The sequence below is a fragment of the Saimiri boliviensis genome, chromosome 13, assembly GCF_048565385.1.
Source record: "Saimiri boliviensis isolate mSaiBol1 chromosome 13, mSaiBol1.pri, whole genome shotgun sequence".
Taxonomy (NCBI): domain Eukaryota; kingdom Metazoa; phylum Chordata; class Mammalia; order Primates; family Cebidae; genus Saimiri; species Saimiri boliviensis.
The window spans coordinates 54589331-54608256 of NC_133461.1; the positions used below are offsets into that span (position 1 = coordinate 54589331).

Below are 18926 nucleotides of genomic sequence, written 5' to 3' on the forward strand. Positions count from 1 at the left end.
GAAACATGAATAAGTCACGAGAAGAAATTGATTTCCTGGCAGAGTCAATGTAGAAGTAGCTGGGATCATAGAAGGAAAAAACAAAAACACAAAACTAGCTCTAAGTAGAGGTTCCTAAACTAAGTAAAGGAGTGCCAGCTTTGTCTTCCTTTGTCATAAGAGGAAAAACAAAAGTCCATACATTGACCAAGTTCATTCTTTAAAATATTAGTCTCACTGATTTTCTGGAAAAAAAAAAAAAAAAGGAAGAGTTGACATCACAGCTTTTGGTTAAAATAATTACACACACTTGTCCTCCTTTCACTTCTGATGGCTTAAGCTGCTTGATTTGTGGACCCCTGCTCCCTCTTAAATTCCTGTCAAAATTGTTTTAGTTGGTTTCTTCCCCAAAGACCTATAATTGTGGATCTGGGGTTTCCCTTCATGAGTCTGTAAAAAAGTTTTAAATATTCAGCTTTTTTCTTTTTCTTCTCTGAAGAACTTTTATTTCCAGTTAAAAACATAATTTAAACTTAAAGTAATGTTATAGCCATCGTAGGGGAGGTGGCAGTACTGCTCCACTGATCATGCTATCTCTAGAATATTGAATTCTCAATTCGGATATTGACAAACTAAAACATTTTTTAAAATTCGCAGTTTGAAGAGTTGAAGTAATGCCACATAAATGAACAGAGGATATTTACTCTAGAGAAAACAAGATTCAGGAGGGCCATGATAGCTGTCTTCATGTATCAAAAGAGTTGTCAAGCAGCAAAGGAGAATAGACTTATGGTCCAGGAAGGCAAAGTCAGAATCAAGAAATGTAACTCATAAGCAGTGTAATTTCTATACAAACTTAGAAAGAATTTTCTAATAATTTTGTTTCACTAAATTTAAATAGGCTTGGGAAACAGTAAACTTCTACTAGACATGATTAAACAACAGCTATTTGTTAAAGTTGTATAAGGAATTCAATTTAGAAGAGGGTTGAATGAAACCAATTCTACAGCCCTTTGAACTCTTATGTGTATAGACTCCTTTGACTTTCACTGACCCATCACATCTATTTCCTAAAACAAAGAGAGTGATGACCTCAATACCTAGCTTATTTATATATATACTTAACTTTATAATGGCAAAATTTTACTGAATAATTTTGTTGTCACTAATAACCATTCTACCATATAAGCTATCTGTAACATCAAAACTAGCTCAGAAGAGTTAGGGTTACTGCATTTAACAAGCAGAAGTATAAGTCAAGTAATATTTTTTCTGAAGTTCAGGGGAATTTCAGGCACAAATAGCATAATATGATAGTGGTTTAGGTCGTCAGAGAAAACTAGGTTGCCTTTACAAGACGATATTTGCTTAAAAAAAAAAACTACCAAGCAAATGCAGTTTGTTTGAGACCAAGCTACAAAAGAAGTTGGTTCATGAGAATCACAACTATCTGAAATTTTAGAAGAGAATAAAGACACAATCAGATCATCTCCTATATTCTTTTGACTAAGCATGTCCTAAATAAAATATATGTCTTGAGCTCATCTATATGATTACTCTTTCCTGTAATTTCAAACTTTAGACTTTCCTTCTTTTCTAAAACATCAATGAGCTTTAACAGGAAAATGTGTATGTTTGAGAACACTAAAAATTAATTCTGAACTAATTAGAATTCATGTTTCTACCAAGACATGATATAGTTTCAAGATAATTTATACACGTTGGTTTCTACTTCTACACACTTGGTATTTCATCATTTTGGTACTCATAAAGATCAAAGCTGATGTGTTCAAAATACCATAAGCTATGTATATACATAATCACTTCATATAAATTAATGTAGGTCAACAATCACTTATCTGAAATCCTTGGAACCAGATGGGATTCTAAATTCTAAATTTTTTTTTTTTTAAATGAAAGATAATACAGAACATACATACATAATTACCTACTAGCTCCAGTGGAATATGAAGCATCGTCCTGTAATCAAACACATTGATTTTTCACAGCAAAACATGAATACTCACATGAAGTGGGATAAAATCTATAAATAGCATTCTACCATTGCAGTGAGGTTAGGTTGTGAATAACATTTCAAAAATAACCTTTTGGGTTTTGGAATTATACCTAAGAGATTGTGGATCTGTGTCCCATGTTCTCTCTTTATTATATAGCATTATTAAAATTAGAAAGTGTTGACATTTTCTTATAAACATTTTATAACTTCAGTCTGATTCCATAGGTTGGTTCCTTTCCTTATCTATTATCTCTCCTCAAAAAGTAGACTGATCACATGGGAGGAGGAATATCAGAATTCTACTGGATATCCAAAATACTAAAAGTATACTGGTAAGAATGATAATTCCACTTGTGAGATGTGTTTATACATAAATAACTATTCTAAGCCAAATAGTATGTTTCATCTACATAGTTTTACCGAAGTTTTTGTAATGTCTACTCAAATGCAACACAATCTTTAGGAACTCTATAATGCCATTAGGACTATCCTGAATCCTGAGTTTTCAAAAATAGCACATAAGCTTTATATAAATGGGAACTGAAAGCTAGTCATATATCTGTTCTGCATTAGTCAGATCATATCTAGAAAAATACTCTGGCCAGGCGCAGTGGCTCCCACCTGTAATCCCATCACTTTGGAAGCTGAGGTGTGTGGACTGTCTGAGGTCAGGAGTTTAAGACCAGCCTGGCCAACATGGCGAAACCCTGCCTCTACTCAAAATACAAAAGTTAGCAGGGAACGCTGGTTCACATGTGTAATCTCAGCTACTCAGAGGCTGAGGCAGGAGAATTGCTCAAACCCAGGAGGCAGAGGTTGAGGTTGCAGTGAGCCAAGATTGCACCACTACACTCCAGCCTGAGCGACAGTGTGAGATTCTGTCTCAAAAAAGAAAAAAAGAAAAAAGAAAAAAGAAAAGGAAAAACATCCAGTGTTGGATAATGGAAAACAAACAAACAAAAAAAGAGGCTTTTCAGAAAAAATATGGGCCGGGCGCGGTGGCTCAAGCCTGTAATCCCAGCACTTCGGGAGGCCGAGGCGGGTGGATCACGAGGTCAAGAGATTGAGACCATCCTGGTCAACACGGTGAAACCCCGTCTCTACTAAAAATACAAAAAAATTAGCTGGGCATGGTGGCGCGTGCCTGTAATCCCAGCTACTCAGGAGGCTGAGGCAGGAGAATTGCCTGAACCCAGGAGGCGGAGGTTGCGGTGAGCTGAGATCGTGTCATTGCACTCCAGCCGGGGTAACAAGAGTGAAACTCCATCTCAAAAAAACAAACAAAAAAAACAACCAGAAAAAATATGGGTCTGAGTGATAGTCCTGTTACCTACTAGCTGTAAGATGATAGGCAAGTTATTTGACTTTGTGACCTTTGATTTCCCCATTTGTACAGTAAGGATAAGAAAACTACTTTGCAGAGCCACAGTGAGAATTAGAAATAATAAACACAGCCAGGCACGGTGGCTCAAGCCTGTAATCCCAGCACTTTGGGAGGCCGAGGCGGGTGGATCACGAGGTCAAGAGATTGAGACCATCCTGGTCAACATGGTGAAACTCCGTCTCTACTAAAAATACAAAAAATTAGCTGGGCATGGTGGTGCGTGCCTGTAATCCCAGCTACTCAGGAGGCTGAGGCAGGAGAATTGCCTGAACCCAGGGGGCGGAGGGTGCGGTGAGCCAAGATCGCGCCGTTGCACTCCAGCCTGGGTAACAAGAATGAAACACCATCTCAAAAAAAAAAAAAAAAAAAAAAAAAAAAAAAAAAAAAAAGAAATAATAAACATAAAACACACATAAGAGGAAGTGGCACACAACATCAAGAGATAAAAGATAAAAGTTACTGTTTTTATTCTTTAAGAGAAAGGGAAGAAGAACAGAGGAAGGAAGAAGTTCTATAGGCCTGAGTACTATATAAGAGAAAACATTCAGTTAGCTCTTATGAAGTTTCTGGGACAGGGCTGGAAGGGAGCTAACAAAACTCGAACATCTGTTTGAAATATAAGTATTTTAATAATGTATTATTTATAATAAATCATTATAAAAATTAAAATGTTTTAGCTGCAATATTGACAGCTGACACTTTATTCAAGCATTAATCTAAGAAATGCATTCGCACTATACTCTCAAAACACAAAAATGTAGTGATTTTTGTATTTTTTAACTGCAGAACACTTCATAATTTTAAAAATGAAACCTGCAACTCTTACCATATCATCATAGTTTGTAAAATAAAGTAACAAGGTTGAGGAAAAATACTTACTCAGTTTTCTGCTGCAGTTGTTCAGAAAGCTTTTTATTTTCTTCCTGTAGAGTATTCCTTTCATTCACTGAAAACAATGTGAAAAAGAAGGCAAATAATATATTTATATTAACATCTATGTCAGTCTTTCAAATAAATTATGTCAGCATTTATGAAGACATTAGGACTTCTAATAATCCTAAACCATAATGTTTATTCAGGGTTAACACTAGTGTGCAAAACTAATTTGTTATTAGGTAGGGAGTATTACATCTCACACTGTGCCAGTTCCATGTAACTGATTAACTGATAATTTTATGTAATGCTTGCAGGCAAAAGAGAGACAGTACTTTATGTACTAGGGAGTACAATTATTCATACTGAAGACAAGAAAAAATTCCATCTGGTTACTCAGTCCCACTAATTTCAAATAGCATTTTAGCAAAAGTCACTTATCTTGAAATTAATTTGATCATAAAAATAAAATAGGCCAGGCGCAGTGACTCGCACCTGTAATCCCAGCACTTTGGGAGGCTGAGGCGGGTGGATCACTTGAGGTGAGGAGTTCGAGACCAGCCTAGCCATCATGGTGACACCCTGTCACTACCAAAGCTACAAAAATTAGCCAGGCGTGACGGTGCGTGCCTGTAATCTCACTTACTCAAGGTGGAGGCAAGAGAATCACTTGGACCCAGGAGGTGGAGGTTGTAGTGAGCCAAGATCACGCCACTGCACTCCAGTCTAGGTGACAGAGTGACAGTCTCCCAGGGGGGAAAAAAAAAAAGCTGAATATCAGTGTAATTTTTATAACAAACACACTTATCAAGTCAAATTTTCATCTGAGTCATACTCTGTGTTTCATGAATAATTATGGTATCAGTTAAATATATCCACTGAAGCAGTATCTGTTTGAATCTCCACCAAATTTTTCTATCTATATTTATTTAATTTATAAAGCAGAAATCCAGTTGTGGGCTGAAATCAAGTCACAGTAAATACAATGAACTTTTACCAAAGAAGGTTAATTATATTCTAAAAATCTGTTAATAATTTAGTGATTTATAAGTCTAAACATATTTTCTTACACTGAGTACATTTTTTGGACTATGTACAACACGTGAGGTTATTAAACTACTTTTGTGGAGGACCCAAAAAAATTAAGATATAGACAGTAACCTAAAGCAATGTGTAGTCTAATAAAGGAGGCAAGATATTACATAAACATGTTTCATAGGTTTAAAAGTAACAAGGACATTAGAGAAGTACAAATAAAGTCCTAAGGAAATTTCCAAAGAGAAGGAGGTTACTTTGTGCCTTTGAGAAGATAAGGAAGGCATGCATCAAAGAAAGGGCAACTGAGCTAGACAGGAGACTATTCTACAGAGTGGAACAGAGAAAGACTGGGTATAATAAATGGTAGAAAGCTTTCAATAGCAGGCTAAGAAATTAAAACTTTATCTTACAGATTACCAGGAATCATTTTTCATAGATGAATAATGGGAAGATTGATTTGTTAGTACATATAGCATATACCAATGTGAGAAGAAAGTAGTGACAGCCAGGTGCAGTGGCTTGTGCCTGCAATCACGGCAGTTTGGGAGATGGAGGCGGGTGGATCACGAGGTCAGGAGATCGAGACTAGTCTGATCAACATGGTGAAACCCTGTTTCTACCAAAAATACAAAATTTAGCCAGGTGTGGTGGTAGGCACCTGTAATCCCAACTACTCTTGCTTCAACTCTGGAGGCAGAGGTTGCAGTGAACCGAGACTGCGCCACTGTACTCCAGCCTGGGCGACAGAGTGAGACTTCATCTCAAAAAAAAGTATTGACAAGACAAAAAGTCAGGTGGTCATTAAAAGAAATGAGTATCTGAACCTATATAGAGGTGTATAAATAGGAAGTAAAGAGCAGTAAAATCAGTAGTATTTGGCAACTTATCCTTTGTAGGGCAGACAGAAGTCAAAGATGACCTTAGATTTCTGATTAAGATGGTTTACTTGATTTTCCCTCTCCAAATCTAAATAAAATAACAACACTCTAAAATCACTCTAATGCAATATTAAAAAGCCAGAAAGGGTGTCACTAACAGATCAGAACTATAAACAATTTCTGAAATATTTAAAAACAGGCTCATATTGATGGTAAGATCCAAAGAAAAAGGGCCTTTAAAAAAGGGAGTTTTCCAAGCAGAATCTCACATCAATTCTAGTATCAGAGGCAGTACAGCCCATAGATTGCTAAATGGGTAAATAAAGGGTGCCTAATAGTTGCCCTTAGGTTGTAAGTCATGAGGATAGATGTCTAGAAGTTTTGACATTAGAGTTATTAATAAATACTGAGACAAGGAAATCAGAGCAGTGCTCCCAAGTAACAGAGTAGACACAAGAGAAGGCACCTTCACATTCAGAAAGATGAACTATCCAAACAGAAAAGCTCTCTAACTAGGTGTGCTTCCCTCCCATTTTCAGTCATTAAAGTAGGGTCCCAGTAAGATTTACTATCAGCAAAGTAAGGATTCTCCCTTGGGCTAATTAAAAGGCATTTTTACTTAAAAGTAATTTTTAAAAAGTATCTAGCTTGTTGGGCTAAAAAAAAAAAAAATTATACAGAAATGAAATACTGGGCAAAAGCAGCATGTAAGAGGAGAAGATCAAAGTTAAGTGCTTTAAAATACTTGTATTATTCAGAAGAGAATTAAGTTATTAACTTTAAAAATGCATAATAAGGTGGATCAACTGAGGTTAGGAGTTCGAGACTAGTCAACATGGTGAAACCCCATCTCTACTAAAAATGCAAAATTTAGCTGGGTGTGGTCACATGTGCCTATAATCCCAGCTACTCAGGAGGCTGAGGCAAGAGAATCACCTGAACCCAGGAGACAGAGGTTGTAGTGAGCAGAGATAGCATCACTGCACTCCAGCCTGAGGGACAGAGTGAGATTCCACCTCAAAAGAAAAAAAAAAAAGCATTTTAAAAGTTCAAGGTTGATCAAAAAGAATAGAAAAAAATTTTCAAATGAAGAAGGTAAATACCCTCAAAATTCAGTAACTGGAAAAAGTAAAACCAAAAAAGCAAGAAAAATGACAAGAAGAAAAAAGTAGCATATGAAAAAAGAGATTCTGGGAAGGTAGCAGCAGTGATAGTATTCTTTCAGTCTCTCCAAATCACAACAGATAGAAACACCAACAATTCATAATCCTAAAGCCCTTAGTGCCATTTATTCTTAAAACAACTTTGTTTGGGATTTCACCTTCATAACTTTCCTGTTACTCAAATTGTGCAAATTTGAAATTTTAACATATGCTTATGAAATATTTTATCTATCTTCCTGACTATACATTTCCTAGTTCCGGCCAGGCGTGGTGGTTCATGCCTGTAATCTCAGCACTTTGGGAGGCTGAGGTGGGTGGATCACAAGGTCAGGAGTTTAAGACCAGTCGGGCCAAGATGGTGAACCCCCGTCTCTACTAAAAATACAAAAAAATTAGCTGGTGTGGTGGCAGGCACCTGTAATCCCAGCTACTTGGGAGGCTGAGACAGAGAATCTTTTGAACCAGGAGGCAAAGGTTACAGTGAGAAGAGATTGTGCCACTGCACTCCAGCCTGGGCAACAGTGCGAGACTACAACTCAAAAAAAAAGAGAGAAATTAAACATTGGTTCAGCCTAGAAAAGCTATCAGTAAAACTCACATGAACAGATGCTAAGAATTTTATAAATTCACAATTAAGCAAAACTTAGCAAAGGAGGCATAGAAGGAAATGTCCATACTTAATTTCATGTATCTACTAGAAGGCCACAGCACACTTAAAGGTAATATATTCTAGTCTTCCCTTATGTAACAACTGCTATTCTGGGCAGCATCCTAAAGCCCCTTAGGCCAATGAAATATGTAAAGGAAAACAATCACCAAAAGAAACTATAAAAATTATTAAAGAAAACATAAAATTTTCACCATTTGCAAATGATATTTTTACCTAGACAATCCGTAACAAAGTTAATAAAAGAGGTCAGAAAGGTCGCCTGACACAAGGCTTCAAATCCTTAGTCATCTTCCAATGATGGGGATGAGCTGGAATGTGCTGGTGGTTCCTAGCTAGTGAGACTGAAGCAAAAGTTATTGGGTGGCTGTTTTTTTAAGACTCTCCTGGCAGGCCCATTTCAGTCTTTTGCTGCTGCTTTTTCCTTCTGGTATGAAGGCAATCACGAGGCCTAAAAAAGTACCTGCCATATTTTGACCATGAGACAGTAAGCTTGAGGATGAATGGCTGTATACTCTAAAGATGGTAAATTTCTACTTCACACTCCATGTTAAAAATTCCAGATGCATTCAATATGCAAATTTACTTGTGTATGTATAGCTATTCTCCAAAAATTGGAGAATATTTTTATATTCTTGGGGGTAGAGAAAGCCTTTCTAAACAAGACAATATACAAAACTTCCACATGTCAAGTAGTTATAAAATGAAGTTGGGCGTGGTGGCTCATGCCTGTAATCCTAGTACTTTGGGAGGCCCAGGCAGGTGGATCGACTGAGGTTGGGAGTTCGAGATCAGCCTGACCAATATGATGAAACCCTGTCTCTTACTAAAAATACAAAAGTTAGCTGGGCATGGTAGTGTGCACCTGTAGTCCCAGGTACTAGGGAGGCTGAGGCAGGAGAATTGCTTGAATCCGGGAGGTGGAGGCTGCAGTGAGCCGAGACTGCACCACTGCACTACAGCCTGGGCAAAAAGTAACAGTGTCTCAAAGGAAAAAAAAAAATGAAGTCAACAGGTAACAGAGACCAAGGTAGAAAATATATGCACAGTATGTCTACCAAAGTGTAATAATCCTACCCTAATATGTAAATAACTCTTAGTTAATTAAAAAATATGAACAGCAAATAGGGCAACTTAAGACTGGGCAAAGAATAAATAAGCCATTCACCCAAGAAGGTGATCATATAAAATAATACTTGATCAGAACAGTAACAGAGAATGCCAGTTTTAAAAAGGTATCACTCTTCACCCACCAGATTATTATTAATTTTGCCCAAATATGAAGAGGATATAAGGTAATAAAAATTCTCAAACATTCAAACAAAAAGTTGAGTAGTCCATTAATGTGACAATAGCTTAAAAACTGACACCTAACTATAGCATACAATGCATCCCTTTAAAAAAATGTTGTCTCATACTTTAACACCTAGACAAACTTTTTTGCCTGCTTGGAGTTTTTGGCTCTATTTTAGATAAAGTTGCTGGAAATATATTAAATATGTAGACATTACTGGAGATGATTTCCAGTAGTACTAACGATAATATGACTGTGGATCTCAACTACAGTTGGCCTTCTGTATCTGTGGGTTCTGAATCTGTGGATAGAAAATATTTGGGAAAAAAAATTCCACAGAGTTCCAAAAAGCAAAACTTGAATTTGTCACACACCGAATACATTTAATTCACACAAATGAAGTGACGTGTAAAGACTGCATTTGTATTATAAGTAATCTAAAGACGATTTAAAATGTGCAGGAGAATGTGGGTAGGTTATAAGCAAATAGTATGCAACTTTACATAAGGTACTTGAGCATCCAAGGATTTTGGTATGGGTCTGGGTCCTGGAACCAATACCTGACAGATGATAAGAAACAACTATATATTTATTGAGATGTAACAATTTTCTACTCATTGATAATATTCTTACATTCCTAAATATATTCACACGTTCACCTTTATGCACCACAGAATCTATAGATACATTGACATGTAAAGACTTCCAAGACATAGTCTAAAGTGAAATAACACATTAGAACACAAAGTATAATATGATCCCACTAAAATTCAAAAGAGAAGGGAGGGAAGCAGGGTCTAATAAGGAACAGAGACAGACAAACCTGGACCTAGACAGACACATATCAGACTATTACAGTAGTTACTTCTGGGAGCAGAATAAAGCTGTATTCTTTCTTACCTCTTTTTAAAACAATGAGCATATATTCATATATTCTTGTTTGAATAACCAGAGGATAACAATATAATTAACAGAAAAAAAATAAAAGACAGAATTAGTTTAGAAAAGAAGGTAATTAATTAGATTTTAAATATATCGATCGTGAGTAGCTTATGGGAAATCCAGGTAATGGTCACCAAAAGGACAAATGGTTAAAAGAGAATTAAGGTTAACGTAAATATTAAAAGTTAAAAGAAGGCAGCTAAGAATGTAGAAAAGCTCTACACTCAATAGGTAAGGAGTTATTATAAACTTTTCAGTTATAAATTTTCAGTTACAATAAACTGAAAATAGTATACTTACGAAAACAGTATGTCATGAATACCAAGAGAGAAACCAAGTATAGAACACTAAATTGTCTGCTTTGTTTTTTTTACTAAGTACTAAAGTTACATGAAATAAGATAAAACTAAAGAAGCAAATATGGACATGTCCAACAAAAACCTGCTTCTTATCTTAGAACTGATGACTTTAAGACCCATGTGGACGGTATTTGCACAACCTTTTTGTATCCTATTTCTTAATAAAATAAGCATGAGATTAAATCTACAAAAAGTACAAAAAAGGACAACTGAACTTCTACTAAATAAGGAAAAATACATGTAAACAATCCATTTGATTATAACCAATTTACTAACAGGCCTTAACAACAATACATTATACTTTAAATAATTAATAAATGAAAGGAAACTCACTAAGTTCTGTAATAAGTTTAAGATTCTGCTGCCGGATATTTTCAAACTCTTGCTGTTTTTTCCGCATATGTTCTTCAGTTACTGCACAGCGATCACATAATCCTGCTCTTAACCTATGAAACAAAACAAAGCATTTTTCATCCCTTAAAAGAAATTTCCCTGTATTTGAATTCCAAGACTTTCATGAAGATTTAAGGAACTGACTTGACAAATACTGTGAAAATAAGCAAGATTAATGAGGTTATTATACCTTTAACATGCTCTTACATAGTCTGAAATCATGTTATACCACCATTTTCTTCAGATTGCAGTTCTAATTGCAATTCTATAAAAATCTGCCAATTTAAAACTCAATAAAAAAAAACGTATTTATTAAAGAAGCTGATCTTGTTTTAATTTATTATGGTCAAAATATGAACCCTGGTCCAATTACAAGGGGCAGAATTATACCTGAAACAACTTTGCAGCTGCTATGCTCAGCACAGCATATCACACATAGTGAGTATTCAATAATATTTTTGATGAAAAATTAAATTCATCAAAATTTATTTGTTAATATTGGCTGGGCGAGGTGGCTCATGCCTGTAATACTAGCACTTTGGGAGGCTGAGGTGGGCGGATCATGAGGTCAGGAGTTCAACACCAGCCTAGCCAACATGGTAAAACCCCATCTCTACTAAAAAATACAAAAATTAGCCGGACATAGTGGTGGTTGTTCCAGCTACTCAGGAGGCTGAGGCAGAAGAAGCTCTTTAACCCAGGAGGAGAAGGTTGCAGTGAGCTGAGATCATGTCACTGCACTCTATCTAGCCTGGGTGTCAGAGAGAGACTCCATCTCAAAAAAAGAAAAAAAAAATTATTTGTCAATATTGTTGAATAAATAAAGGTCAAGAGATACAACGGGGAAAAAGTCACCTCGTATTTTCCTTTTGTCATTAAAAAAATTACTATTAAAAATTCACAATGGATTATGTAAAAAAAAAATATGAAATAGCTTTTACTAATTACTTGTGACTGTTGAAGAGAGAAAAACATATATTGCATAAGCAGGTGAGGGAGAGGTATATTCCAAAATGTTAATAATAGTTATCTTGTAGGTAACAGTATTATGGTAGATTTTCTCTTAATTTTACATATTTTTCAAACATTTTCCAATTTTATCACTTATCTAATCAGAAAAAAACATGGTTAAAAAAGAGACACATACCCCACATTAAGAATTCAGGAAATAAGCCGGGCGCGGTGGCTCAAGCCTGTAATCCCAGCACTTTGGGAGGCGGAGGCGGGTGGATCACGAGGTCAAGAGATCGAGACCATCCTGGTCAACATGGTGAAACCCCGTCTCTACTAAAAATACAAAAAAATTAGCTGGGCATGGTGGCACATGCCTGTAATCCCAGCTACTCAGGAGGCTGGGGCAGGAGAATTGCCTGAACCCAGGAGGCGGAGGTTGCGGTGAGCCGAGATCGCGCCATTGCACTCCAGCCTGGGTAACGAGCAAAACTCCGTCTCGAAAAAAAAAAAAAAGAATTCAGGAAATATATTCTAAGATAGTAATTTCAACTTAATAACTAAGTCAATAAGATAATAAGTATTTAAGTGTTAGCTGAGTGTGGTGACTCATGCCTGTAATCCCAGCGCTTTGGGAGGTGGGTAGATCACCTGAGGTCAGAAGTTCAAGACCAGCCTGGCCAATGTGGCAAAACCTCATCTCTACTAAAAAAATACAAGAATTAGCCGGGTGTGCTGGCTCATGCTTGTAATCCCAGCTACTCGGGAGGCTGAGGCAGGAGAATTGCTTGAACCTGGGAGGCAGAGAGTGTAGTAAGCCAAAATCATGCTGTTGCACTCCAGTCTGGGTGACAGAGTGAGACTCTTTTTCAAAAAAAAAGAAAAAAAAAAAAGGTAAGTATTTAAGTGTCGTTGGAAGTCACAGCATGGTAGTATATGCCACAAATTTTAAAATAAATTACAGAGATAAAACATGAAAAGTATAGAACGAAATCAAAGCTAAATAAAAGAACACAGCCTTTTTTTTTTTAAATGAGAAAGGGTCTGACTATGTTGCCCAGACTGGTCTCAAACTCCGGAGCTCAAGTGATCCTCTCACCTTGGCCTCCCAAAGTACTGGGATTACAGGCATAAGTTACTGTGCCTGGCCAGAACCCAAATGTTTTTATACAAAAGTAAAACTCACATGAAACAATGTTGATATAGATGTAAAAATAAAAGATAGGCAGTCAAATGTAGCATTAATAGAATTAGAATTTCTAGAATGAATAAACCAATAGCTAGGCATCATGATTTAAGTGAAATACAGTTTAAAGACAGGAATTAGATTAGGAGCCTTAAAATTGCACTGTATAAAGAACACCATTTAAGATGGCAAAGTCAACACTTGCATCTATTTTAACTCCTTTCCGAAATCTCATAAAATTACAGTAAAGATATATCTGTATTTTAAAGTCACAAACACATAAGGACAAGAACTGAAGAGAAAACAAAACAAAAAAACTAAGGCAAAGCAGCTGCTGGACAAATAGAAAGTGACCTGAGAATGCTAAATCCTAAGCTAATGATGGGAAAAGCATTGGACAATTGCACTGTCCAGGTATAGTAGACACGACCACATGTGGCTATTTCAATTTAAATAAATAAAAATAAAAATTGAGCTTATCAGTTAAAGTCAGTGCTCAGCAGCCACATGTCTACTTGCTACCATATTGAACAGGGCAGATTTACAACATTTTCATGATCACAGCAAATTCTATTAAACAGCACTCTCCTAGAACCAACTTGATTTATGCTGCAAAATTCTCAAAAGGCTAAAAAATTCATCCTAGGAGTGACTGATCAAAAGTATGTTTTCAGAAATTATTATACAAATATTCTCTCCTATATTCTGAGCAGTCAAGTGATTACCCCTTCGACGTTCCAGCAGCAGACTGGAGTTTTAATCTTTAGACAGTCTAAAACAGAGTGTGTCTGATCTGGGAGCCATGAGGTTCAGGTAGGAGTAGGAGTACAATAATGAAATGAATACATACACACACACACACACACACACACTCTCTCTCTCTCTCTCTCTCTCTCTCTCTCTCTCTCTCTCTCTCCAACCCTCCAAATTCTCAAGATTCTAGTCTAGACCCTCATCATCTACTTGGCTCCAAGAACACTGGGAGTCAGCCCTATTATACATTCTAGAAAATAGAATTAAGGAGTCTTCTCTAGGAAATCTGACCAACCTGACAGGAAAGACCTAAAAATACTGACATTAGGGTATCTTCAATGAAACAGACCAGCCAGATCACTCTAACAGTGAATCTCACAGTCTACAGTTCTACCCATGCCCTCAGAGCTTCCAATTACTTTATTCCCATCTCTTAAATATAACATAACCAAGTATCAAAAGGCATCTGAGAAAAGCTTGTAAATTATAAGAAACCAAAGCACACAAGACATTAAAAAAAAAAATCAAGAAGAAATAATAAGCTATACAGAAAGAAAAAGAAAAAACACACCATCACTATCACAACCATCAAATTATAAAGAATACAGTAAGCCCTTAACAGCACTGATAGGTTCTTGGAAACTGTGACTTTAAGTGATATGATGTATAACCAAGCTAATTTTTTCCCTCACTGTTAAAATGAAACTATGTCAAAGTAAAGGATGTTATTTGAAGACTGCTGTAGGTCATTTCTTTTAAAGTCACAGTTTCCAAGAACCTATCTACCATGTTAAGCGAGGATGTACTATATTCTAGAGGTAAGAAAAGATATAAAAACTATAAAATGAGAATGGGATTGCCATAAAAGGAAATATTCTGAGAACAAAAAAGAGACTTTAAAAATTAAAAATAGTATTCAGGTGTGGCAATTCTTGCCTGTAATCCCAGCATTTTGGGAGGTTGAAGCAAGAGAATTAATTGTTTGAAGCCAGGAGTTCAAGACCCGTATGGGCAACACAGTGAGATCTTATCCATATTTAAACAAACCTCCTGAAAAAAAATTAAAAATTAAAAATATTAAGATTTTTTCATTAAAAACTAAAAAATAGAAGGTAAGAAAGTAAAGCTAAGAAAATCTACCCAAAAAGTAATGTAAAAATACAAAAAGAAAATAGAAAAGATAAAACTGGAGAATTATTCTGGGTCTATCATATAAACAAAAGGAGTTCCTGAAAGAGGAAGGAAGGATAGGAGAAGATTTGAGGCAGTGTGGGGAACAGTGAAGAAAATCAAGAACATTGCCCACTCCTTAAAGGACTGAAGAAAAATCAAAAAACAAAACCCAAGTCTCCAGCACAATGGGTGTTAACAGATTCAAACAAAATAACTCATCATTATGAAATTTCTGGATGCTGCAGGCAAAGATAAGAGCCCATAAGCTTTCAGAAGAAAAACAAATTTTAAAAAAGGGTACACAGAAAAGATAAATAATCAGAATAGAGACGCGAGGATTGCTTGAGGCCAGGACAAGCCTGGTTAACATAAGAGATCCCATCTCAAAAACAAAGAAAGACTAACAGCACTGTTTTGGTGGGGGACTGTGGGTGAAAAAAGAACTCAGAATAGTGTGGGATTTCAATAGCAGCATTAGAAGCTAAAAGAAGTGACTGGGAATTCTGAAAGAAAATTATTTCCAACCTAAACCTGTACTCTCCAACTATTAATTCAACCAAAATTTTCAGACATATAAAAATCTCAAAAATGTTGCCTCCTATCATTATTTAATTTTTAAGCATGACAATGGTACTTTCCGGTTTTTGGGGGTTTTTTGAGGCAAGGTCTCAAAATGGTAGTAAGAGAGACTAGTGGGAGTAAAGACAAAATGAGAATCGCCACAGTTAGTAACTGTTGAAGCCAAGTGATGGGTACATTGGAGTTGGTTCTACTATTAGGTCTACTTTTATATATGTGTGATTTTCTAAAATAAACTTTTTTTTATGTCCCATACACTCTGTCTCAGAAATCTACTGAAGGAGGCATTCTACCAAAATAAGGAAAAAAAGAAAATAATAAGTCCTAAATATATGAAAAAGGAAAGCAGTAAAAGGAACCTCTGATGACCACTATATAGCAGGTAAAGAGGACAGTGTCCAAACTGAAGCAGATCAGAGCCTCCAAAACAGATCTGTTCAAAAACGTGAAATGACAGAAGACACAACCCCTCTAAACACCTTGATACACTTATATAAATGATAGAACGTTGTGGTTGGACTAGTGGTTGGTAAGAAGAACACTAAGCATATGAAAAAAGGTCCATCATAAACACTATGGACAATAAAAATTTGCACAGGAAGAAAAAATTAAACACAGTTTACAGTATGTCTCAGCTTTGAACTGCATTTACATAATCATAATAAAATAAAAACTGAAGAGTGATCTAACCAAAATTACTATACACTATATAGGAGGAAGAGGGAACTGGGAATGGCATCTATGTAGAAAGCAGAAAAAAAACTTAAGAAAAATTTGTAAACAGCAACATAAACATTTTTAAAAAGATTTTTGAGGTAAACAGTACAAAAATATGAAGAACTGAAAACAACTTCTTCTGAAGAAGGAAAACTGGAAAGAAGGTGAACAGCAGATTTCTTTTTATTAACCTTGAAAAACACTATTTCAACCTTTAAATTATGAGCTTGATGATAGACTGGACAGGGAAAATGTGGCACATTATGGAATACTATGCAGCCATGAAAAATGAGAAGTTCATGTCCTTTGTAGGGACATGGATAAACCTGGAAACCATCATTCTCAGCAAACTGACACAAGAACAGAAAATCAAACACCGAATGTTTTTACTCATAGGTGGGTGTTGAACAATGAGAACACATAGACACAGGGAGGGGAGCATCACACACTGGAGTCTGTTGAGGTGGCTAGGGGAGGGACAACAGAGGGTAGGGAGAGATAACATGGGGAGAAATGTCAGATATAGGTGACAGGGGGATGGAGGCAGCAAACCTGTATGTACTTATACAACAATCCTGCATCATCTGCACATGTACCCCAGAACCTAAAGTACAAAAAAAAAAAAAAAACCCGGCCAGGCGCGGTGGCTCAAGCCTATAATCCCAGCACTTTGGGAGGCCGAGGCGGGTGGATCGCGAGGTCAAGAGATCGAGACCAGCCTGGTCAACATGGTGAAACCCCGTCTCTACTAAAAATACAAAAAATTAGCTGGGCATGGTGGCGCGTGCCTGTAATCCCAGCTACTCAGGAGGCTGAGGCAGGAGAATTGCCTGAACCCAGGAGGCGGAGGTTGCGGTGAGCCGAGATTGTGCCATTGCACTCCAGCCTGGGTAACAAGAGCAAAACTCCCGTCTCAAAAAAAAAAACCAAAAAAACAAAAAAACAAAAATGATTGAAGGAAACAAGGATAATAGAAAAGATAACTGGGGGCACTTGGCAGCTATCTTTTTTTTTTTTTTTTTTAGGCTGGAATGATGCAGTGGCGTGATCTTGGTTCACTGCAACGTCTGCCTCCCAGGTTCAAGCGATTTCCCTGCCTCAGCCTCCCGAGTAGCTAGAACTACAGGTGCCCGCCACCATGCCTGACTGACTTTTTTTTTTTTTGTATTTTAGTAGAGACAGGTTTTCACCATGGCCAGGATGGTCTTGATCTCCTGACCTCGTGATCCACCCTCCTTGGCCTCTCAAACTGCTGGGATAATAGGCATGACCCACCGTGCCCGGCCTATTTTTTTTCATATTCAAGTAACTTTTACTACAGTATACTATTACAACTGTTCTATTTTATGATTATTGTTTTAATCTGTGTTTAATTTATAAATTGGGTACTGTAAATATGTACACACACAAAAAAATAGTATACATAGGGTTTAGTAGTATTTGTGGTTTCAGGCATCCTCTTGGGGGGTCTTGGAATGTATCCCCTATGGACATGGGGGAACTATTGTACATAAAAAAGTAGATTAAATTACAAATAGAAAAAAGGAGGTTATTTTTACATATGCTAAAGAAGTGTATACATGGATTGAATCCATCCTTCATTCACAGGATTTAAGTCCACAATGTTTTTTATTATTTTAGCTCTTTCTTCACTGTGTAGCCAAATGTTGACTTTTTTCTTCCTCCTTGGTCTCTCTCTCTCTTTTTTTTTGTTTTTTTTTTTTTTTGAGACAGTCTTGCTCTGTAGCCCAGGCTAAAGTGCAGTGGCATGATCTCAGCTCACTGCAACTTCCACCTCCTGGGTTCAAGCAATTCTCTTGCCTCAAGCTCCTGAGTAGCTGGGACTACAGGAGGAGCACACTGCCATGCCCAGCTAATTTTTTTTTTTTTTTTTTTTTTTAATGTAGAGACAGGGTTTTACCGTGTTGCCCAGGCTAGTTGTGAACTCCTGAGCTCAGGCAATCTGCCCGCCTCAGCCTCAGCTGAGACTACAGGTGTGAGCCACCATGCCCAACCTTATATTTTTACTTCTACAGCCAATCCCCAATTCTGGGTTTCTGCAAGTCTGACCATGTTTTTTTCTCTGATGTGCAATGGTCTATTTCCTCTTTGTAACATACTGTCTCTCTAATCTAGAATACTTCACTCATCTCTCTATTCCTTTCAGGCGACTTCATTATGCTTGCTGATTTCCTACCCTGAATGAAGGCCTGTTCTTTTGGCTGAAATTAGAAAGATGAGAAAGATCAGTACAATTGTTTGACTTGGAATTTGGTAGAAGAGACATAATAAAAAGTAGACAAAAAAAAAAAAAAAAGGAGAGGAAGTAAAATAAGTAGTATAGTGTATTAGAAGGGGGTATGTACTTTGGAGCCGGGCACGATGGCTCACACCTATAATTCCAGCACTTTGGGAGGCTGAGGCACATGGATCACTTGAGATCAGGAGATCAAGACTAGCCTGGCCAACATGGTAAAACCCTGTCTATAAGAAAAATATAAGAAAAATTAGCTGGACACAGTGGCACACACCTGTAGTCACAGCTACTAGGGAGGCTGAGGTGGGGGATGGGGAGGAGGG

At 36.8% G+C, this 18926-nt stretch overlaps 1 protein-coding gene across 11 annotated transcripts in view; it reads right to left on the reverse strand.

Moving 5' to 3' along the window:
- The window catches only part of RBBP8 (RB binding protein 8, endonuclease), a 109445-nt gene that overhangs the window by 47329 nt on the left and 43190 nt on the right, over positions 1-18926 (reverse strand). For 10 of the 11 annotated variants that reach the window (XM_039463839.2, XM_039463838.2, XM_074383691.1 and 7 more), the window contains 2 exons: positions 10928-11040; positions 4260-4326 (listed from right to left, as the gene is read on the reverse strand). In XM_039463839.2, the coding sequence (XP_039319773.2) occupies positions 4260-4326; positions 10928-11040 (180 nt within the window). Of the gene's footprint in view, positions 1-4259; positions 4327-10927; positions 11041-12134; positions 14991-18926 lie in introns of those variants that run through there. The other variant, XM_074383692.1, reaches the window with a different exon arrangement.